This window comes from Vanessa atalanta, chromosome 4, assembly GCF_905147765.1.
Source record: "Vanessa atalanta chromosome 4, ilVanAtal1.2, whole genome shotgun sequence".
NCBI lineage: Eukaryota > Metazoa > Arthropoda > Insecta > Lepidoptera > Nymphalidae > Vanessa > Vanessa atalanta.
In genome coordinates, this window is record NC_061874.1 from 9,962,348 (window position 1) to 9,987,231 (window position 24,884).

Sequence of the window (24,884 nt, forward strand, 5' to 3'; positions counted from 1 at the left end):
TAAAAATGAAACAATCGATTTACAATATCCGACGCTTTATTAGCTCAAGGGTGACAGTAAAATCCGCAATGTCATTGAAATATAATAATAAAACAAAACGATTCAACAAATCATGACTCAAGGTAACAGTGAATAGTTTTAACATTTAAAACTATCAATAAAATTACACTTCAATAATAACAAAACGACACGGTGTGGATCGACATCTGTACAACCCATTCGAGATTTTTTTAATAAATATAAAAAATATTTCAATATTACATTGTTATAATTATATCGTGGATTGTCTCGAATGGATTCTACAACGTAGTCACCCAATCTGCGGTGATCTCACACCAGCTATGCATTTTAAGTTTGGCATTTTGTTTACAATAAATCCTTTCATATCGACTCTAGGATCGGACTCGATAACGATACATTTAAAATATCAACTACTTTAGTAAATTTCTATAAGTCGTTTTCAATTAAATCACTCCTCTGTAGACGGTAAATGCCATGTTAGGAATTAAATATATTATATCAAAGTTAAATACTTTATTTTTATGTATAGTTTTCTACAATACAGCATTCTCAAAAATCACCATTCATTTATTCATATGTTCGATTCTTAGTTTATGGTAAAATCAATAACTGTTAGGCAGGCACGCTTGCAGTTTCCACGATAAAATTGTATATATGTACATACACTAACCTAGCCTTACTCGTATAGCGACAGACACGTAAAACAGTGTTATATATATATTTCTAAAATTTCATTAGAAAAAATCTCTTAAAATATATCTCGATAAATTCTTTTAACATTATTCCCGGCTCGGGGAGAGAAGTATTACATTACAGAGCGATATAAATAAATTTCTATTCTCTTACATCTAAATAGGAAGAACTTCTAAAAAATGTAAAAGAGAACATAGTAATTGCACACATAGTAAATATAATATACTAACACGAATATGCCGATCGATTGAGTTTAACATTTTGAACATATACTATTCATTTGGAACCTTGTCACATTCGGAATTTATCGAAAATGTTTGTTTAGAGTTTCGTTATCGCTTAACTTGTTTTTAATTGAAGATTTATTAATACCATGAATACTATAAAGATTTAAATATAGAATATGATTAATTCGTATAGAAATATTGTGAAAATAATTCCGAATTGACAAAACTCCGCAACATACCACAGCTACGATTATGCTTTTAAAGATGAAACTCTTACATAACACATATAAAACATGAAATTAACAGGTAATGATTTGTACAGGCTTTAGAAATTAAGTTATATATCGATAAGTACTCGAGCTCACTTTAAGTCACTCACATTACTAAATAGATACATGGAATGTTTAGTATAAAAGAATGTTAGCTCACAAAGACGGTGACCCTCGGCCGCTGTTGTGGATTTCAAATTCGCACTTTGTTGGCAAGACCTACGATACATAAGAACTGCGAGATTCTATGAATATAATATATTTAAGTTATGTATGTTAAATTTCATAGTTAATATAGTTAGTTACGTTATTTTCATGAAAGGCATGCAGTTATTTGTACTTGTCTATCTAGAGCGCAGCTTCAAATGGATTGCTAACCTCCTCGACCCGAGCGCCTCCACAACGAGACCTCGAATGTTTCTACAGAGACTAGACGTTACCGAAGACATTTCTTTTTGCATACAAATCAGGTCCGCTATTTGATGCGTATATCTAAACGTTATCTTAAATACATGATACAATCTCTAGGACGATACACATTTCGCTATAAATGCAAATTCATGGAATTCAATATTAAAAGATAAGGCTCACGGTGTGTTCGCCTTACATTATTATGCTACTAAGGTTCCCGATATCACCGCACAGTATCGACTCGACCACGAACTCGGCCACGCGTTGGTATATGGGACGTACTAAAGTCACTATAAAGGAAACCATCATAAAACAGTTCCACAAGCCTATAACACCTCGTCAAATCACAACAACCGATATAAACTGTAAGACCAATAACATTGTAATGTGATCGACAGAACTCAAGGTCGCGGCGAGCGAGGGGCTCCCCGCGACGGTCGCGCGAACGCTTTAGGTAACAATTAAAATTCCTTAAACTATTTGCATATTTTAATAAAAACACGCACGAATGAAAACTTAAATTATCCGCCCTGAGGCATACATCTAATATATATTACGAGATTTCAAACACGCGTAAATAAGTATCGACATTCGTCCACGACCCGGTACCGCTCGCTGTCGACTGATAACGATCACTTAAAACGTGCTGAGTTTATAATAAATATCTAATGTGGCACTCGAAATTTGCTATACCTTAAACGAAAATACAGGTATATCATATCCAGCACCACAGCGTAACTATTTACTAACAAATACAATGAGCAACCATTCAACTAACAGTCCTTGTCTCTGGATACTACGTAACGGTTCGTAAATTACATCCAAAATATACATCGACAAAATATACACTTCATTATGGGGACAGTATCGTTGTCACTGTTCACTTAATACATAGGTGAATGTACACTAGGAACTGTGAGAAATCGTATCTGTCAGTTCTCACAGCCTTTTTAGGTTATATTTCCGCAGTTGTCTGATCACGTGAACCGGCCGTAATACTGTTACAAGTTCTATTTTAATAGCAAACATCGAAACACAGATTGGAAGGTACAGTGAGCAAAAACAAATAGCGTTATAGACTGTTTGAGAAATGAGTGAGAAATAATATGGAGTTCGAAATGCCGGTTTCGCTTTAAGCATAGATTAGTTAAAGTATTAAGGTTGTTGTCTATTTGTGATCGAATCCAGCAGCAGTTTATTGCCGAGTGACGTCAGAGCGTCTGTTGTTTTGTATTCTGCAGATTTAAGTCCCTGTGCATGTGAGAGCGAAGTGTGACGTCACGCAAACTATTTCGTTTGATGACGTCACTTCCTGGCGCCTCGAGTCACGAGCGCCTGCAGAGCCGCCAACTGGCTCAGAAGATTCGCATTCGTCTGCTCGAGTGTTTCTACCCTCTTTCTGTAGTCTGTATTCTCTGATACTAAAATTTCTACTTTCCTCTCTAATTGGTCCATATATTCCTTCTTTTTGCGTCTGCTTTCTTGTGCCGATATCTAGAAGAGATAAATAAATAATTAATTACTTAAAGACATTTTTTCCGCTACCAAACAATGTTTGGCTTAGTAGAATCAAAAGTCATAAATCTTTATAAATACATCGGCGGTTCCTAACGATTGCTTAAAGGATTACTTGTACGTATTATGGGGATCGTCGACTAAGACGTTAATCAATGTATAACATTACAAACAGTTATTAATTTTATCCGCATTAACATAATAGACGGGAAGTTGTAAATATAATGTATGTTCACCTTATTTTTAATTTTCCTTCTGATTTTTTTGAGTGATTTCTCCTCAGCCTTGGTGAGGGGTAAGCGCGTCGGAACGGGATATCCCTCGGCCAGCAGTGTGCGCTTCTCTTCCTCTGTTAACACGAGCGTGCCCGTTGAACCCTTCTGTAACAAATGGGAATGAAATTTGTGAATTAAAATATAAATCCCAAGCTAAGTCATTGCTCATTATAGTCGGACGAAAAAAACAAGACAACGAATAAGATTTACACATCAAGTATATATTGTACTATTGCGTTGCAGTACTAAAGGTATTTTTCGATAGTTTTAACATCACGGTATCGTAAGAGAGATATCCAGTCACCACCGAGGCCTCGGCTCGTGCCCGCCCGTATCGTATAAAAAGCACCATGAGCGTGAAGGGGACAACTGACCGGCTGGCTGCTGATGAGCGGCGTGTTGATGGGCTGCCGCGAGTGGTGCGACACGTAGAGGTGCGCGCGGCGCGGCGGCGCGGCGGGCGCGGCGGGCGGCGCGGACGCCTCGTGCGCCGGCGACAGCGCGCCCTCGCTGTCCGACGACGACAGCGACGAGGGCGGCGTGGGAGGCAGGTTGAAACCTGCTGGTGAGTTATGCCCGTGTTACGAGGAGTCGACGCGTGAGTAACTCATTTTCTTTTGAGGCAGCGCATTGACCCCTTGAACTTCCATGTCACCGTAGTATCAAATGACTTACAAATTTTAGGTTAGCAATATACGAGTATTTCAGAGTTATGTTTATACTCATACCTACATATGGTTAATAGCATTAGCAGCCTGTAAATTTTCCACTGCTGGGCTAAAGGCCTCCTCTCCCTTTGAGGAGAAGGTTTGGAGCATATTCCACCACGCTGCTCCAATGCGAGTTGGTGGAATACACATGTGGCAGAATTTCGTTGAAATTAGACACATGCAGGTTTCCTCACGATGTTTTCCTTCACCGCCGAGCACGAGATGAATTATAAACACAAATTAAGCACATGAAAATTCAGTGGTGCCTGCCTGGGTTTGAACCCGAAATCATCGGTTAAGATGTACGCGTTCTAACCACTGGGCCATCTCGGCTAATAATTAGGCCTTAATTTACGTAATTAGAAATAGCAATACTCAGCAGGTATTGCTATTTATTTGTTCAAATGAAATCAAGTACACGGACTAATATGCTTTCGGTAGTAAATATTGTATACTAAATAATTTCAAAATTGAAAATACTACGTACTAAATGTGACAATATTTTGTCCTGCCAAAGATTTTACGGGCATTCTAACACCCGAATAAGGCAAGGTACACGAATCGGTAAACAATTTGTTAGTCATGGTTTTTAAATAATTGGAGGCAAACGACCTTTTAAGCATTGACAACAATGAAAAGGCATTTTTAACAAACGTTTAGAATAATAAAGTAAACAATTCACAAAACATAAAATATTCAAATTGTTAAACGTCCGTTTGGAGAGACAAAATCTCAAGCCTTAAATGTCATATAATAGTATAATTAGGGATTTAACTAATCTTATATAAACTATTGGTATATATTGGTATATCCTTTACTTTAGATATATAAAGTATATGATAATCGTAAAATAGAGTTGATTTTCATGTAGCATATATCAATATAATTGATGGTGAAGAGTAAGTACTGCTTTTGGTCATTCGTCTCGATATCAACATTCTAAACGGACTACATTAAAATTCGACCTATTTAATGAAATATAATATATATTTAATTGATCTTTGATTATGAATATATCCGCAGTTCAGAAATGGATAAAATAGAAAACTTTTTTCCTAATTCAATTTTAGACAAGAAATATTGCTCAAGTAGTTCGCGAAAGAGGTAGGAACATAATGAAGTAACCATGTCAGCGTTCTACCTGAAGTGCCGGACGATGTGACTTTAATGGAGAGCTTATTGTTATTCATGGAGATGCGCGGCGCCGCACTCAGTAGTAGCTGCGGCACCCCCGCCGCCCCGACTTTCTGGAGCACCGCTTGTGGCATGTGGATTGTTCCGGTCTGAAATTAAATTGACCTTGTTCATTATAATATCAATTTTAAGCATTGCATCTTAGGGTACAATTTTGATATCAATTATATTATATTAATGACTTAAGCTACTTTTAAGTAACAACCTGAAAATTTCCCACTACTGAGTTAAGGCGCTTCCGTTTGAAGAGAAGGCTTACAGTTTATGTGTTTTGGTGAATGCTCATGTGATAAAACTTCATCGGTTACTTAAACCACCGGTAACCGGTTGCTTTCCTTCGCCGATACAATTTAAGCACATGAAAAGTCAGTGTTATGTCCTGGTACAAGATGTTTATACCAACCAAATGGTCCGTCTCGGCTCCCCAAAAGCAACAATTTGAGCCTATCAACTTTCCTTTTCAAAGTTATATTTTCTCCGGCACCGAAGTGTATAATTGTAACTACTATATGTAACCAACTTGCTAAACCGGAATGATCATATTTGGTGATGGATATTGCGTGTCCTGTTATCTGATCTTTATCTTAGATATTAGTATGCAGGCATTCAGCTGCTCTGTTATTCCGTTGCAAAGAGAATTTGCATCCTTGACGCAGCGCCGCGCTGGTTTTAAATATTTCTAATAAAAACTTCGACCATTTGCATAAAGTTAACACTTTATCATTCACTTACTCTGTAAATGTGAGCTATATGTATATAAAATTAAAAGAAATTTTTCGTTTTAAATAGTATACGAAAATTAGTCTTCGTTCTCAATCGTTTGACATTTACGAGAAATCATAGCATTCTCATTTCGGTTCGGAAATGGTAAACTCGGTATGTAATTACAAAAGAACTTTACAGGTTTTTAAATCGTCTATATTTTAAGGTCGAAATTACAGAGAAAGTCGCAAAGTATCGTGGGCTATTTGAACCCCATTGACCTTTCGTTTTTTGTCAAGTCATCCAGCTTTGATGGAGATTGGGTTTGAACTCACGATTTCGTTTCTCGTGTCAATGTAATGTGCAATCATCTTTATGCTCTTTTCCATGGAATGTTTATTTTTAGTTCCTACGTTTTTATAAAAGCCAATTTAAATAGTAATTCCGGTGAATGTAAATTATTATTTGAGGTTTTTTGTGAGATAATTTGACAGCCTCGTTACCAACAGTTAACTTGTTATGAGAAAAGTTCTTTAGCTCTTTTATTAAAGCCAACTATTTCTATTGGTTTTTAACATATACTCATATATATAGTAATGTTTGTGTGTTAATATTTTTGAGTGTATGGGATTAATATCAATATTATACATACAATAAATTATTAATGGTGCCTTAATCTCGTTTGGTCCGTACCGTGTGGTCAATGACGTAGTCGACGTGTGTAACAGGCGTGCCAGGGGTCGGCGAAGGAGGGCAGGACGATGCAGGAGACTCAGGCTCCGATTTAGGTTCAGCCTTCACTTCTGGTGGCGGCGAATCGCTGGACCGCCTTCTGCTCCGCCACGCGCTCGCTGGTATAGCTGGATAACATTCGTCTTCCATGTCTGAAATTATTTAAAACATTATGTTACAGCGTGTGAAATATTTTCTCAAGTGATAACAATTGTATACCACAAAGAAAATCATATTTTAATTTATGGTTTATATTATTATATTAGCTTATACAACATATGAAACCGACATACATATGATATTGATCTAATGAAGCAACTGTTGATATATTTAACGTAAGCTCGCTATTCGTTTTAAAACGATTTCGCAGACATTCCGTTGCATCAGCGTTTTAAAACAGGAACGAGTGATTAACCCATCAACTAGTTTATATATTTCGAGAACGATTCTATTAGAAAGTGTTTTAATACATCCTTGATTCTATTCTTGTTAAATTAAACTTAACTAATATCAATCTAGTTATAAAAGAAGCTTGCTTTACTTTTATCAATATCATCACGAAAGAGTATAATCGATACTCGAGGTACCTTATAGGTACTTCGAGTATCGATTATAGGTATATTGGTACGATTACTCTTACATATTACACAACAATGGAAATTCGTAACACACTTACATTCATACAATATATGTAGGTATATATTTCATAATACGATTTAACATGACATATTTTAGTTTTAGTTAAAAAAAAAAACTTAATAAAATACTTGGGTAGAAAACAATGGTCTTAATTTATACATCCTAATCATATTAAATACTTCAAATATCGAACTTAAATCATAATTTGGATTAATTTATTAAATTTCAATGTGCATTAGGTTCAATGCTATTTATATATTTAATAAATACATGACAAAGATATTACATATGTATAGTATTGTAATTTATAAATGTCGAATGGAAATGCAGATTTATCAGATATTATGAAACATGGGAGCATGACAAATATCATCGTCAAATGTCAAATTATATAAGACTTTCAATAGTACCACTTGAAAATGTTAATAAATACATTATATATTTTGTACCTACATGTACCTATAGTTTATTCAAACCACAAGAGGACAAAAGCCAAATAAACAACATTTGACAACAAATTGACGCGATATTATTGGTCGAGAGCTTGAATAATATAGGTATATTCAGTATGGATTTGCGAAAAAATGGCGCTTTGAACGTCGACGAAGTTTTTATTGGAACGTTAAAATGGATAGCAGTATTAAAGTGAAATAGTGTTGTATTATAAATAAAGTTATATTAATCAAGAACCGTTAGTAGTGCATAATATACATAAGCTAAGCTATTAGTAAGTCGCATGCAATACGTAGATCTAAGGTTTGTTTATCTTTCCTTCTTGGATTGGAATCGGCTAAACTTAACTTTGTGCGTGACTCTATAGGACATAGAGATTATATAGCAAATATATCAAAAAAATCCTTTTTAGTATAGACAAGACATTGTTTTATGGAAGATTATATCGATGACGAAAACATTGATTTTTCAAATTTTTAATTGATAAAAATAATTCCCATCGAGTATTATTTTTCTTGACATTGCCCAACCAGACAAGTACAAGCTTGTTTCCTCGACTGTTAAAAGCAGAATTGGAGTTTATTTCGTGACGCTGTTTTCATACGACAAAGGCAGGGTCCATTACAAAGTTTTCTTTTACGGAGCACTAGATAAATCAAATGTAGCACGAATGATGAAATAAACACATGGTAAGCACCATTAATAACGTGGGTTAGAATCTTCGATTATAAGTTAACTTCCATCTACGGACCCGTCTATAAATATAAGCATTATTTTCGCTTGTAATGTGTCAAAATAATAGATAATAAGCCTCTAATAGTCATTCATCTTGCTTGATACAGAACATTAAGGTTCGTTAGGACAAGTTTATATTTTTATTGGCGATATTGTTGCGGTCATTGAACCTCGTGTTTTAACAGCTATTGAATTCATCGAAGTTAGTTAATCTTAACGTTTACATTTTGCGATTTAATTACTCCATTAAAATAAAAAAGGTACAGAATAGTACCAATTGTGTTGTGTGTAATCTTTAAAGCTAATGTGAGAGGGAAAACATTTGTCTCATTTTTATAAATAAGTAAAACAAGGATAGCAAGTTTTTTAATTCCATCAATTATTTTACATTAGACATTGTACAAAATCCTCTTGACCGTTTGCGGCAAAGGCGGCCATTTTAAACTAAGACTAACCGTGCACATTACATATAGTGTGTACACACACATACATATACCAACCGTGATCCCGTACACTCTCTACGGGATCACAGTTGCACTCTCTATTTCCTTACACTCATAATCCGACGAGATGGCAATCCGACTTTTAATTTGAATGCCAACTTCCAATCTCACGATTGCTTCTGAGAATTTCTTTGCGATAAAAAATTGCGCCTGCCTTTGTATACAATAGATTCGACACCGTTTCTATAGATATGATAAAAAATACTCAAAAGTTATGCTTTTATTTGGTTAGTTCAGTAGAAGATTACACTACTTTAACTGTTAATGCAACTAACTATATGAAAGTAGCCTATTACACTACATGGTCGTAGATACGATCTAGAAGCATAACTACGGAAGAAAATATAGTTGAAAGAAAAATAATACATATTCAATTAGTAATAAATGCTTAAATTGTTTGGCGGTAATTTGAATAGTTTAACTCGACGATCGTACGTTGTATTTAAAAATTCCTTTCACTGTAATCAGACGTACTTTATACGGAGGTGCTTGTGATTAAATTAATGACTGACGAGTAACGGTCAGTAGTAGGTTACAACTTGAGAACTGATTATATTGGGATGAAAAATACTTTTAAAATTTGCGGGAACCGTACACGGGCATTTGATAGTCGTGTTTCTACCAACATAATATGAGTAAGTCGTAATTTTATAGTAATATGTATTATTTGGCCTGAGCAGAGTCCAGTGGCAACATTTACCAATATGTTTAGGCACCTTTTTAGAGTTTCAAATGAATAAAAAACAGTCTAGTTCGCCGTAGGCAGTGGAAAACTAAAACGGTCGTGTATAACTAATAATAATAATAATTTTAGATGTCGATAACATTTGTTCTTGTAATTATCATGGTTCACTTACCCTTAAAATATGTTCGCGACGATATGAAGTATTAATATTTAGCGCTAAATAAGTCGTTTGGTTATTTATTTGTCTAGACTGTCAAATCGGACAACACGTCGAAAAATAGGGGACGTTTGGCGAGTGTCAACGTAGCTGTCAACCACGCTAAGATTTAATAAAGAGAACTCGTTTGTTGTAGGTATTCCTTTAATTAAATGTAATCTATTTTATAAAAACTAACCATTACTCAGTTTATTTTATGTTCTGAGGTTCTCATCGCTTCCAAGCGAAACAGTTTTGACAATTGAGATTTATTGAATTGTTAAACTTTTCTGTGTTTTAATTATATGAATACTTTCAAATGTGTTAGTTTTATCGTGTATCCTGTGCTCTATCATACTTAAAGAATATACAAAGCGATGTGATCCATTGTGTGTATATCTTTATTGGAGTCTCATAGACAATCAATAAATAAATTACTTTCATTAAGTATCTAATTTAAGTTACTATCCTTTTTATTTAAAAATAAAGGAAATACTACTAGAATATCTAGAAATTTCGTATTGCTAGTCAAATTTTCCCCTCCAGTTAAGCGTAAAGCTTATGTGAGCGTCAATAGTTTTAGGGATCAGGAACAAGCTGCGGCTTTCACAGCTAGGCAAGGCATATGACATTAAGCTTTTAACTATTATGTTATTATCTTTTTTTTTATGTCATAGGTAGGCCGACTAGCAAATGGGCCATCTGATGGTAAGTGGTCACCACCATCCATAGACGATAGCGCTGTAAGAAATATTAACCATTCCTTACATCACCAGTGCGCTATCAACCTTGGGAACTAAGATGTTACGTCCCTTGTGCCTATAGTTACTTACCCTTCAAACCGGAACACAACAATACTACTGTTTGGCGGTAGAATATCTGATGAATGGGTAGTATCTACCCAGACGGGCTTGCCCAAAGCCTTACCAAGTAAAATATATGTTATAAATGTTGATATTTTTTTTAGTTTAACAATGAAGACAATAGTCTAGTTCCATATAGTCTGAACTGACGAATAACGGGAAACTAAAACGGTAGTAGAGAAAGCACATGGCATGTGAAAGAAAGTCAAAATATTAACTGCAACTGCAAGCTAGTATCTGCTCATGTTAAGTAACTATACTTTCATATTTATTTATATATATATACTCATTCTTATTAAGTTCTCGTTATCTTGTCCTAGGGGTTTTGAGGGGTTTAACTCAGCAATACAATTATATTTTATTTACCTGATACAGATGTTTGTAAGATATCATATTAAGAATTAGTTTTCGTAATTTAATTGAAAAATGAAATTCTAATGCATTAATATTTAATTTTTTAAATATTACACAAAGCAATTAGGTAAACACTTATAAAGGTTTTATGGGGCGCCATTTTTATTCTCGAAGAATCATTCTAATAAATAATAAACATTTTAGAATATATGTATTTAAGTTGCGATTCTACGAAAAATAAAATTAAATAGTACAAGTAGATATGATGATTAAAAACTACATTAATTCCAATGTTTTTCTAATACCTTATCAACAATAAAACTTGTTAAAAGCGGGGTTAGATCATGTCATCAATATATTTAGATATATAATAATTGATTTTTTATCTTATAGAACATTTTACGTTTACATTTAATTATCGCGATTTTTATCATTTATACTTCCGAGAAACGATAAGACTTTAACAAAAGTTTGTACTTAATAAGTACATCCTCTTTGTAATTACATACGACTTGTGTTAAAAGATGAACCAGCAGTGATGTCCCTCTTACCGCTTTCGGCCATTGCTACTATTGCAATTTAACAAAACTATACAAATTAAAAATAAGATATACCAAAGGCGGACAGCATGTCTGTGAAACTCCTCAAATATAACAATATATGCCCTCACTCCGGTTGTCTGATGGGACTGTATAAACCGGCGAGATACCGATATCTCGTCGGTTTATACAGTCCCGAGTTTATATACCCGAGGTATATAAATGATATATAAGTGCTGTCTGAGGCGTGGGAGTGTAATACTCCTAACTCCCTAAATAAGGCTGATAGCAACAATTTCTTGGAAGAAAAACGTTACAAAGAAAGTATCTAACGATAACAAATGTGGCGTAACCGTTTTCGCGAATTCTCAATTTTCATAAAATTTCGAAGTTGAATTAAATAGTTTCGAAAATATTTTTGTAACGTAAAAGCAACGTGTGCACAAATAATGCAAACATAGCAAATACATGTATGTGTCTATTTGTCGGTTCATATGAAAGGGATCACATAAATAAGGCAAATATTTTTGTTGATCCCACTGCTCTTGGAATCTTTATTTTGTGAACAAGCTAATATTTGACATAGTGAGCTATTTGCAGGTTCATACGTCGTTTTGTGATATTTGCATAGTACCACTACCGTTTGATCAAAGAAAGCGATATTACCAAGCGAACCCGCCAAACTGAGAGAAGTAATGCCGTTAGGGAGAAATTACCATAACTACTATAAATTGAACGAAGCAGATTTTTTAAACTACATATAACTGTATAGTATATTCCAAACTATGTAAATGTATTTTTTATTAAAATATTTGAAGCTAAGTAGTACAAGTCTGGGTCTTCTTTCTTTCTCTTTAAATCTACAATAAACATCATAACATGGAATTTCTTGTGACAATTTCGGTGAGGAAACTAACTCCGAGTTGAGTCATCGTCATCAAATGTAAAGTTAGTAAACCGACCGCAATGCATGGAACGCATTGAATTTTAAGTCGATTCTAACAGTTGTCGGTATTTTTGGCCATCGACCCTTAAAGTTTCTACCTCGAGATATTGAAAAAAAAAAACCATTTATATAAGAATTGAGGCATCTATGAATTACCTAAATGTTTTTCTTTTTTAATGTAAAATATGTATATTATTATGTTACCTTTAAAAACGAAGTAATATAAGATATTTGTAAACAAAGATAAATTAAGAAAATAATCTGCCTATTTCTTAAATGTCTTTACACAATAGACCAAGTTTAATCGAACTCTCACATTTTTTGAGCAGAGTAGAGCTAGCTCGGCGAAAGCTGTAAAAACAGTTACTAAATAAGTAGTAACGCAATAAGAAGACCGAATATTGGACAAATTTGTCGCGGTATAATAAAAAATCCACCACCTCCTGTTTCAATACTTAATCGAAATCGGTAAACGAAAATGAGGTCTTAACATTTATTATATATAATTAATATTATCAAAATCATAAATTATAATAAAATTAAAATAAGACGGACATGTTAAGTAACGAATATTCGGCATTGTTTGAACACAAATGGTTATCGCATTACGATAGCGTTATCGTTTTAACAGATTAAAAATAATTCGTTTAATACGTCACTTGTGCCGCTAACGCGACTAAGGATTAATGCCAGCAATAAATAAATGGATACTACTGATTGCCACATTAAATAATTACTGAATATTGACATGGAACTTTTAAATTATATATTAAACTAACTGTGCCCGCGACTACGTACGCGTTGTTTGAATTTAAGTTATGTGTATATTGTAGCGTGATTTTATTTTTATTCTATATATAATTCTAAAATAAAAGTAGCCTAAGTTACTCCTTATTACATTCGCTATCTGCGAGTGAAAGTCCCGTCGAAATCAGTTCAGCCGTTCCAGAGATTAACCGGAACAGACAGACAGACAGACAAAAATTGTAAAAAATGTTAAATTGGTATATGTACCGTGTATGGATAGATGACGATCAGTCAATAGATTAATAAAATTTGTTAATGTAAGACGATATCATTTTGGCTCCACCGTTATGTATGGGCCTGGTAACTTGTAACACGGGTTTTTTATCATTCGGTTCGAAGCACGGAAATGCATTTGTAATTATGAAGTGAATGTTGGTGTCATGTGCCTTTTTGGTGTATCGGTTAGCCTTCATGGCTGTAGTTTAAAAATGGGCAGAGTTACACATCCGTCAGTCAGAAATTACGTTATCGGTACTGTCTTATTGTCCTCGTTTGTTCCTGAAATTATCGACTATACGCGCTATACGCGTGTTTGTATACTGCTACACTTCAGATAAGTTTAATTTATTTATAATAAAAACGACGGGTGATAAATATTGCGTCAAATGTTTTTTTTTTTTTAAGCTTCATGATGTTATAATTGTGTAGCCGCGGCGCAATGTGGACTCCCCGCGTGCGACACGAGAGTGCACAATGTCTCGTTCGCACGAAAGATGTTGTGATACGAGATAAGCACGTATGTCATTATAGTCATTGTATTCCAAGTTATTGTGTGCACGGAGAATTAGTTTTTATGCTTTAACTATTCATTACATTTGAATTTAGAATTGGCAGTTTGATATTTTTTCTTTATATTTTTAAAAATAAACACTGTTATTTAAAATGTATTACGAATTTAATCCATTTTATTTGCTAGACTCTTAACACACTCACGAAAAACATCTTATATAAGGTGAGTTAGGGAGTGAGCGGTGAGTTATCTTTGATGCAGCACTAGCACTACCAACACTTTCTGTCGCGTCTTTGCCCCAGCTCCTTAACAAAATGTAATAGTTTGTATTCAGCACAACACGTTTGTCTATTATTATAAAAGGTTGATCTGAGCAGTGAGTGGGCTGCGTAAATAAATATTCCACCTAAAATGTTGGTATTTATTTATGTTAAAAAGTATTGATTATATATGTTGATTGATTGCCGATCCGAGCAATTGCAATTGCCGCATTTAAGAAAAAATATCTATGTAAAATAATATTGTGCATAAATTGACACATTCCATTGTAACTTACAATGGAATTAATTAGTAAGCAAAACGTGGTTAAAATAAAATCACACTTAATTTAGTCTTAGAATTATTTGTTTAAGAGCACGCACTCACGTACGTACGTACACGAATTTTACATTTTTAGTTTCATCTAAGAGATAAGCTATCTTGATATCATCGAAGTAGTATTTTCATTGAAATGTGTTATATTTCATTATCATCATCTTCTTTGTACAAATCGATAAATACACAAACCCAGTCCGAATCATGTCTATAATCAAACTCTAGGAATCACTAGTGGAGATCTTATACTTTCTATACATTTGTTCTTTTGATAAAAAAACCTATAAGAAATTAATAATTATACTATTTGAATAAAAACGTGTTTTTTAGTTCCTGTTGCATTCTTATACATAATTTAAATGATTTGAAATTTCATACAGTTCAAATATATGTATAAGTGTAGTAAATAAATGTTTACAAAAAATAACAATAAACAAAGAGTATAGTATAGATATATATAACATAGGTGATGTCTATTTATGTCTTTTTATAGGCCCCTAGTAGTAGTAGTGTAGGAATTCGTACCTCACTAAGGTTACCATGAAGTTTTTTTTTTAATGTTGTAAATTCCATAAATTATGTAGTAAGTTCGTTAACCATAATCGTAGAATCGGTTTCAAATCCTGACATATAAAACTTAGTTTGAATTTATGGTTCATCTCTTGAAATCGGCAATTAAGGAAAATATCGTCACGAATCCTGCATTATATGTTGCATAAAACTCTAACTCGCGTGGCTATAATCAACCCACTATATAGTTCCTTGGTACAAACAACTCAATTGGTGAAGAGAACCCTTTGTCAATCAGTGGGATATTCACGGGTAGTTTCTACCAAATCATTCCTTATATTCATCTCTTTTATTTCAATCTTTACCCTAAAACTATCCAATAAGTGGATGAATAGAAATAGTGATGTTAAATAATAGTCTGAAAATTAAATATCTCTTAAAGAACAATCGTTATCTAATAAAATAAGTACTTGTAAAGTAGATAAGAGACGTTTTTTTAGATTAAAATAGAAAAATAGTTCAGATAAATTAGGACGAAAACATGAGCTACAAGTTAAATATGTTTTGTAATGTATTTGTACACTGTCAAAATTATATACTTTCTTCAAAGCGGCTCTTGTGAATCGTTATTTTAAAAGACTACGTTTAAGTACCACTGGTTCGGAATATAAGTTCTAGCTAGACGAACCGACAAGAAACATAGTAGTAACTTTTGTTTTGTATAAAAAACTCCATGCATTTTTATCAGCTCTATAATCAAATACACGTTGTCTCATGAACAAATTGTAATTATTCCACTCACCATCGTATTATGTAAAGCGTTATATGGTAAATACACTCACCGTCAACTTTGGTGTGGTGTGGCGAAGGTGGTGCGGATTCAACATCGGAGTGGAGACTGTAGGAATGTTCTGTCTTGATGGGGGCTGCGCCGAGGGCTGCATCTGTCATAAGTCTGTCGTGTAACACCACGCCTAGCTTGGAGTCTCGCTCGATCAGCCAGTCACCCATCTCCGAGTCTTCGTCTAAGACATCTTGCATCTCCTGCAAAGACATTATATTTTTCTAACTTTTGTATAAAATTTAAAGTTTATGGTTAATTATTTTATTAATTTAAATGAATACCAACAACCCGTTAGTAATTAATATTTAATTTGTTAATAATTTACCCGCTCGTAAAACTAATTGCGGTATGAGAAACATCACGAATTTAATTTTATTGGTAAATTTGGCTTATCCTTGGCAGTCATTCTATTTGCCAAATATCTCCAATCTTACTTCATACTTAATTAGAAATTAATATTAATAAATACTCTCTAATGTTTTTATTGCTGAAATTTCAATTGTTTTTATTTTAGGATTTTTTTATGATATAAATAGCGATAGCGTAGTACCAAAACGAAGTCGTCTGATCAGGTATATTTGGGCTCACACAACATTCCGAATCACGCTTCAAAACATACGAGGTCAATAACACGAACTATTAATTCGCATCTCTAGCTCCGCGATTCGTTCGGCCCTCACCTTGGCCGAGTGTAAATAGGAGCCGCTCGTATAGTGGAAGCGAAGAGTAAACGTCCGCCAAACACGGTCGCCGACCCCTTGCGACGCCCGATGACTGCCTGATGAGCCAAACTACTTGATAACGCTGAAGGTGGACGACCACTGCCTAATTTGTATTGCCATACGCTGTACTGAGTTTAGAATGTTTATTAGCGTGCTTTCGACGGAGACTGTGAATCGTGGACACGCTCGCGTGAGCGCATTGTTGGAAAAATGTTTTCGCCATTTCTATAATAGTAGTCTATTGTTGTTGCCTGTTGTACGATTTCAAACTATCTAGAGTTTCAAAACGGAAACAAAACAGAGCGCTCTGCTAACGATAGCTTTTCAAGTCGGAGATATTACGTAGCGTTGTAAATGTAAATTAATGTCTATATGTATTGAAAACAGATAATTGTTCGAGTTAGTGTTTCTAAAGGAATTCTTCATAGAGGCCATAATGGTAAATTCGGCGTATATTTAGAGATCGGGGTATTGTACTTTTAGTACACGCCTTGGCGTTTCACGGCGCTTGTGGGAAAAACCGACCAACATACTATAATGAACGTGATGGAAATTTGAATCACAATTGGTATTAGGATTATTTTACACGAATGTATATATTACTGTGTAGTCATTCAATTAAAGCCGGTTTTATTATGCAAGAAGTTCTTCTTGCTTTTATTTTTATTGATTACGTGATTTTATATTTAATGATTAAAATGTTTTCTCAGTTTAACGAAACCTTTCTTTATAATAATTTCTGTATTATGTCTGCACGAGCGCGACTGACGAATAATAAAAAGTAAAATTGAGCTTTCTAACTTATTTTTTGGCATTATTAAGAGCGGTTGATTAAAAATGGCTCATCTTCTGGTTTATTCACTTTTCAGTAAATATATTTGTTTTCATTTATTTCTGTTGTGAATAATCGTTTGAAGCGAGGAAGTTTCTTCATGTCCGCCCTTGTAATAAACTAATTATTCTCGATTTATAAATGAGTTGTTATTTAATTGTTACCCATAATGGCGGTTTGTTTTCGCGTTTACTCGCAGCATGCTTCACTGGTTCTTAATTAGACTTGACGTAACATTCTCCCGTCTCGATACTCATATTTCACTTTCTATTCGGTTTGACAATATTACAATATATTTTTTGATAATATTATTAAAAACAAAGTCATTTTGATAAATAAAAAGTTTGAAATGGTTTTCCTTTTATAGATACTAATCTAATCTATAAAATAAAATAAATAAATCTAGGTAAAAGGCGAAAAATTCCTGCATGTACATATCCACTGCTCTAATTAGTTATATATAAACATTTTTAAATATTTTAGCAAATGTTTTTTTACTAATTCTTCCTCTCTATTCTTATCTGCAATTTTACTAATATTCTATTGAACACATCTGTTTCAAAGAATACATAAGCACGATTTTATAATGTGCGCGCTTATTATAATACTAATTATATTCCTTACGTATAAATAAAAGGGAATAGAATCATAACTATGAAAGTAGAATAGAAAAGAAAGACTTTAAGGTAGCTTACTTATTTTGAACATTTCTAAATTTTAAGATAGTAATTAATTTTCTTTAAAATGATACCATAGAAAGCCACCGTTATAGTTACTTTATACTAGTACTAGTACTCAATATCTACTTTTATCAATAGACTCAGAAAACAAAATTTTTCGTGGTATGCAGATGCGTTTGTATCGTTAAATCGCAAATACGTGATTCAGCCACGTAAATCGGAACGTTACGTTTCTTAAAATAATATTATTCAACATTCTTGCATATTATAAAAACAACTGTTTCATTTACTCTTAATTTATATTATATTTCCGTGTCGATTTTGCACTTTGATATTTATATATTTTCAATTTTATATTTAAAAAAAGAAAAACAATTTGTAACTATCAAATCGTAAAACAGAATGTATATGCATGCGGATTCGTATATTATACGTTTATATACTGGACGTTTCCAAAATTAAACATAATTTAAATTTGCCATTTCTAAAGTATAAAAATATGTTTTATAAACCACAGCATTTACGAGTTAGAACAACGGTAGAGTTTATCAATAGTCTATTGCTGTATTCCGATTTGAAGGGTGAGCGAGCCAGTGCAACAGCATCCTAAATCTACAGTTGGCAATTGATGACGTTTAAGGGTTAGCTTATACATTTTGCAGTACATTCAAACAGGAGCTCATTCGTCATAGTTCGTAAAACTTTTACAAATCAATTTAATAAAATTTTATATATTGATTAAATTATTTGCACACTTTACGCTACAGTACTTCGTATTGGAAGTCCGGCTTTCACTAATAAATCTTACAATTGATGAAATTTAAACAAAAAAATATATTGCGAAAGAATAAATAATATTTACTTAAATATACCTAGAAAGTAGGTTACGCAAGGCCAGCTGTATTGTTGTTACATCTAACAACTATTGTAAATTCTGATTATGTTTCGTAAATCTAGCAAATTAAGCAAATTTGCGAGTCGTTTTGTGTGTTCATTTAGTTTTTGCCTTCATAATCAATGAATAAATAATAAAGTCAATCCAAATATCGTCTCGTTCTTTAAATAACAGCCTAACTTGATAAAACTATGATGACTCAGCCCAGCCTCATAAATAGTTTATAGAGATCTTATTTTTATATTCATTTTTCCTGATAAATAACTTAAGTCCTTTTTCCTGCTCCAGCAAATATACCCTTATATGATTGTTTTAAAGGTGAAATTTAAATGGCAGTATAAAATTGCATAAAGCCGTTAGGATATATTGTTCGAAACTAATCAAACGATAAATAGTTTGCGATTAACTAGTTTAATAAAGATTATAACAATAAAAGCTTCTAAAACCTTATTGTTTAGTTCGTAAAGATGAAAATGTTATATCATTTTCTATAATTACAAATGACCTTTGGATGATTGTTATTTTTTAGTCTCGCACAGAATTGCAGAATGACGCGGGATAAAACGTGATATTAGATGGTTGAGACTGTTCATTAAGTTCATTTATAAAAAAGTTTTTATAACCTACAAATAATAATTATGTATTAAAAAAATGTGGTCAACGTCGAACTATTTATTTATTGTCTATGAATTTTTAAATATGATCTATTTTGCTAAAAAACTTTTACATTTTTTAATTGAATCAAAATATAACGCTATGCAAGGTGAACCATTTGTCATTTATTAATAAGTAATAATTTCTAACATAATTTACATATTCTAAGCCAATGTGTAAAAAATAAAAGCGCCGCTGCCTTATTAAAAGATTATTAATTTTTTTATACTATAAATGACATGTTCCTTAGCACGAGTACGATGCCCTTAATGTATTCAAATAAAAATATACTAACAAGTACGACAAATACCCTGGGGTTAATCGAACCTGCGACTTTTACGTTACAAGGCGGCCCGCATGCCGTATCTTATACAAATGTAAGCTGCAACTTATTCCAAGCTAATTCCAAAATTTGACACAATTTAATTTGACACATGCATGTATGTTTTCCTTCACCAAAAAGCGCAAGAACAACTACAGGCTCATTAAGCACACGAAAACTTAGTACGTGTTCTGGTCACTGCTCCACCTCGGCTTAGGTATCAAATTATAATATCTTATAACTAAGTTTAATATATAGTAATGCTATTGAGAATTTAAAATAACATATCGATACATAATTTTGTTTTAAATTTTCGAAAGTCGAGTCGGTGATTGTACAACATTTATATTCGACGTATCGATATCTTAACGGTAATCGTTCAGACACTGATAATATTATGTTAATCATTTCATCATCTACCACTATAAATATCACGTAAACTTGTAGATTAGTCATCTTGGCAACTGGCATCGGCTTATCGTTGGCGTTAGATTGGTAGTTCACTATCAAATCTCAAGGAACTTAGTTTTTGTTTAAGTGGTTATACTTCAGATAGCCAAGTGAATACATCTCGACATTGATCTAATAATGTTACAAGCAACCAATAAACTAAACACATCATTAATAATTATCTTTAGTAATCAATTGTTTTTAATAGGAAGGCAGATCCTCCACCGTTACCTCTATCTGGAGCAATCGGTACCAAGATTATGTCCAGGAATATTTTTGCTAATACAGGTACGTCTCTTATTAAACGGCAATTAATTTAAAAATAGGGAACGATAAAAATTAATTGTTGCATTAGTATGTATTTTAATGCGTTCGATTTAAATATAAAAATGATTGTTTCCGAACGTCTTACAGCATATGTAAATATAAGCCGTTGGGTGTGAAGCGTCGTAAAATCAAAATTACAATATGCTTTATTAAGTAGATTCTTAGAAATACTTTTAAATCTTCATCAAACACGATACCACAATTTCGGAATGTAGATTCTGTAGGAATCAGAAAGAAACTCAATAACTATTGACGCTTTTTCGTCAACGATATAAAGTTTTTTAATTATGTTTATTCATATATTATAATAGTAAGACTGCTGAACTAATTTGTATGCGATTTCTACAGCCAGAAAGATTTAACTTCCGGGAAATGAACCATAACTTTATATTTCTTTCGTATATTTAACACCGTGACTCGGAGAACAGTTAACTGAGACCAGTCAAACTTATTTCGGTTTAATGTTCTCATAACTGTAACCAGTTTAAGTACGAGAAGTAAAGCATTGTACTAGAAACATGGATAACGAACTAGTTTTATTTATTCCCTCCCCTTTTTAACTCTATGTGGTTTCTGTGAGTTTTTTTTTATGAAGTAGGACGGCAAATGGACCACATGATGTTAAGTGGTCACCGCCGCCCATAGACAATGGCGCTGTAAGAAATATTAACCATTCCTTACATCACCAATGCACCACCAACCTTAGGAACTAAGATTTTATGTCCCTTGTGTCTGTAGTTACTCACCCTTCAAACCGTAACACAACAATACTGAGTACTGCTGTTTGGCGGTAGAATATCTGATCACGGCCTATCTAGACTGGTTTAGACAAAGCCCTACCTAATTTACAATTTTGGCAGTATTCGGCTTATTAGCTGAATCTCAAAATAATACGCAGTATATAGCATATATCTGTTCTGAAAGTATACATTTTTTAAAACAATATGAAAATTCTATCTCGATAATATCAACAGTTTGTGTGTTAAAGCCAAACCAAATAAACATTCCAACTTTAGCCTTTATAATATCAGAAAGCGAAAAATATTTCTTTTCATATGAATGCAATGTCATCATTAAAATTGATTAGTTTTAATTCGAATGTAGTAAAAATACTATCATTAATTCTTAAAAAGTTAAATGTTTCAGTGAAATGTTCTGACAAAAGAATATATCCCCTATATATATATACCTAGTATAACTATTTAAATAATAATATTGTAAGTTTAGCTTTCATGTATAAAAGTAAATGAAATATAATACTGCAATATCTAAAACATTTTAGACAAACTTTCTTAATCAACCTTAATAAATACTTCATCTTAAAATCCATGATAATTTTACACCGTTATTATAAACTTGAAGTGCCTAACTTCGATGTATTGCAAAAGTTGCGCTCATAACACACGTATAACACCCTGTGAATATGTACGTACATATATAAAGATGTCGCAAGCCCGCAAACTAGTTGAACGCGTCAGTACCTCACTTGCATAATAATATCAAGCGGATAATGTCACTATAACCTAATTCACTTAACAATAATATGTATTAAGAACAACCGTGTTAAGATCATTGATATATATAATATTATATATAATATTATATACATTATTATATAACATTATATACTCATATATTATTAGTTCGATTTGAAACGATTTAGTGTTAGATTATTTTTTGAGGAATTTTCTATGCTATATAATTTCACGTTACATCCTTAAAGACGTAAATAACCATAAACTTCAACTAGTCCTGGCAATTTGTTGGCAATTTCTCTTAATGTTTATGAAACAAGGCGTATAATTGTATATTGCAATTTTAACGCAGACGAAACCGTAGGGCAATGTAATTTATGAAGGTTATTCTAAATATTTTAAAGCTCTATGTTTTTTTTAACAACTGAGTATTTCTTGTTGTTTAGATATAATGTATAAAAGATACACATAAAATCATTGACTGCTATGCTATCTGACCTTTAACGGTATATGATATAGTACGCCGATATTGGACATGTTCAATTACGACAAGATTAGTTAGGAAATGTTTTACATAAAAAAATATATTAAATGTCTTATTTTTATAGAACATGTCTTATTAAGTTTTTATATGAAACGAATATTATTTTATAAAGTAATAGTTGTCTATCTGTGACAATCGCAGTACAAATATTTCAAAAAACATTAACATATATTTTTTTAAGTCTGTTGAAATCTTAAAAAGTCCCGTAATTTAAGGAAGGCCGATCATATTTCCATCCTAATAGGATTTCCCGCTTTACAAGAATAGACAAGTTACTTTATAGTTATGAGCAACGCCATAAATTCTGCAGTAAATATTGACCGACAAAATGAACTGCCGTTTGCCCGTAAATATCTTTTATGTTAATATTTATTAAGAAAAAAAAACTATTCGCAGATAACTTTAAACTATTGAAATAAATACATTGTGGTGAAGATTTCATAAAGTTATTTATAATATATAATAAACATGGGAATAAATATGTTTTGGCATAGACGCGTTCAGCAGAGATTATTTAGTGAAATGAGTCTAAAGGCAAAATCTTTATTCATTATAGAAGCGTTACATTTGCTTATTGATTATCTTCTCCGCTATCTTACAGTCCGATCCTGTAGTAGCTTTACATTTAATTCAATACTGTACATGACGATTCAGAAGTGATTATCAGGCAAATTGAATAAAGAATATTTTGATTTTGATATCAAAAACCATCGGTTCGGAAATAAATGTATCCGAACAGCGAAAAACCGCCGAAGGATAGTAAGTACATGTGGTAGAATTGCGTTGAAACTAGACACATGCAGGTTCATTCACGATGTTTTACTTCACCGCCGAGCAAGAGATGAATTATAAACACAAATTCAGCACATGAAAATTCAGCGGTGCTTGCCGGGGTTTGAACCCGTAATTATCGGTTAAGATGCACGCGTTCTAACCAATGAGCCATCTCGGCTCATTTAGACGTTTTATAGCAAACCATGTAGTTAGTTATTTACAGAGTACTGAGAGGGATAATAGTTTGATCGAGTTTATAAACGATATAAGATACATTTTGACTCAAAATATTATTATCTACATTTCATCAACGATGTATTGTCTATTCACCTTGCTGTATTTAACTAAGTACAATGTAGTTTCCATTGTGGGACACGAGAGTGATAAATAGCGTCCCGTTATTACAAACTGACATCATTATCAAAACACATTCAAAGTTCATTCAACAAGCTCCGGTACAATTGAAAATTGCTAAATCAGATGTAGTTAAGGCGACTTATTTGATTCTAAATCAATTTTTTTGTCTGATTTTTATATTTTTTAATAATTCGGAAACCATAGATATTACTTTAATATACCTTAAATACAATATGAATTACAAATAGTTACTGTATAAATCTCCACCGCGTGGGATGAGGGTAAGAATGCTAGCAGTATTTCCCCGTTCATTGCAATTCCGGTCCTCTGGGCAAAAAATGAGCCCTCCTGTCACAAGTGGAGGCAATAATGCGAGGTGTTATACTTTTAATGAAGGTTTTTGCACTACTACTCCAAGGGTCAAGTTTTTCAACAGCAAATTAATAGACATTTTTTTATTCAAATAAAAATTTGTAATTGAATTTATTGATATATTAGTTAAATAAATAAATTAATTTTTGAATTCGCCAAATGAAATAAGTTATGGGATTTAATTTCACATTTATGTAATGCAGATCTCATATATATTTATAATTTACATATAGAGTTTTATATACGTGTTATTTTTGTATGTATTTCAGAGAGAGTTTCATCCACCTCTTTCTGCGCTTCCATAGTAAATATTAAAAATTCATCGGATAATTA

At 32.8% G+C, this 24,884-nt stretch overlaps 1 protein-coding gene across 2 annotated transcripts in view; it reads right to left on the minus strand.

Moving 5' to 3' along the window:
• Nucleotides 1-24: 24 nt before the first annotated feature.
• LOC125077622 (cyclic AMP response element-binding protein A) overlaps nt 25-24,884 on the minus strand; it is a 95,924-nt gene continuing 71,064 nt past the window's right edge. Inside the window, exons 2-7 of one of the 2 annotated variants that reach the window (XM_047689603.1) lie at nt 16,146-16,347; nt 6,711-6,901; nt 5,263-5,404; nt 3,786-3,970; nt 3,373-3,516; nt 25-3,115 (exon numbers count right to left, since the gene is read on the minus strand). In XM_047689603.1, the coding sequence (XP_047545559.1) occupies nt 2,927-3,115; nt 3,373-3,516; nt 3,786-3,970; nt 5,263-5,404; nt 6,711-6,901; nt 16,146-16,347 (1,053 nt within the window). In that variant the 3' untranslated portion in view covers nt 25-2,926. Of the gene's footprint in view, nt 3,116-3,372; nt 3,517-3,785; nt 3,974-5,262; nt 5,405-6,710; nt 6,902-16,145; nt 16,348-24,884 lie in introns of both variants that reach the window. The other variant, XM_047689602.1, reaches the window with a different exon arrangement.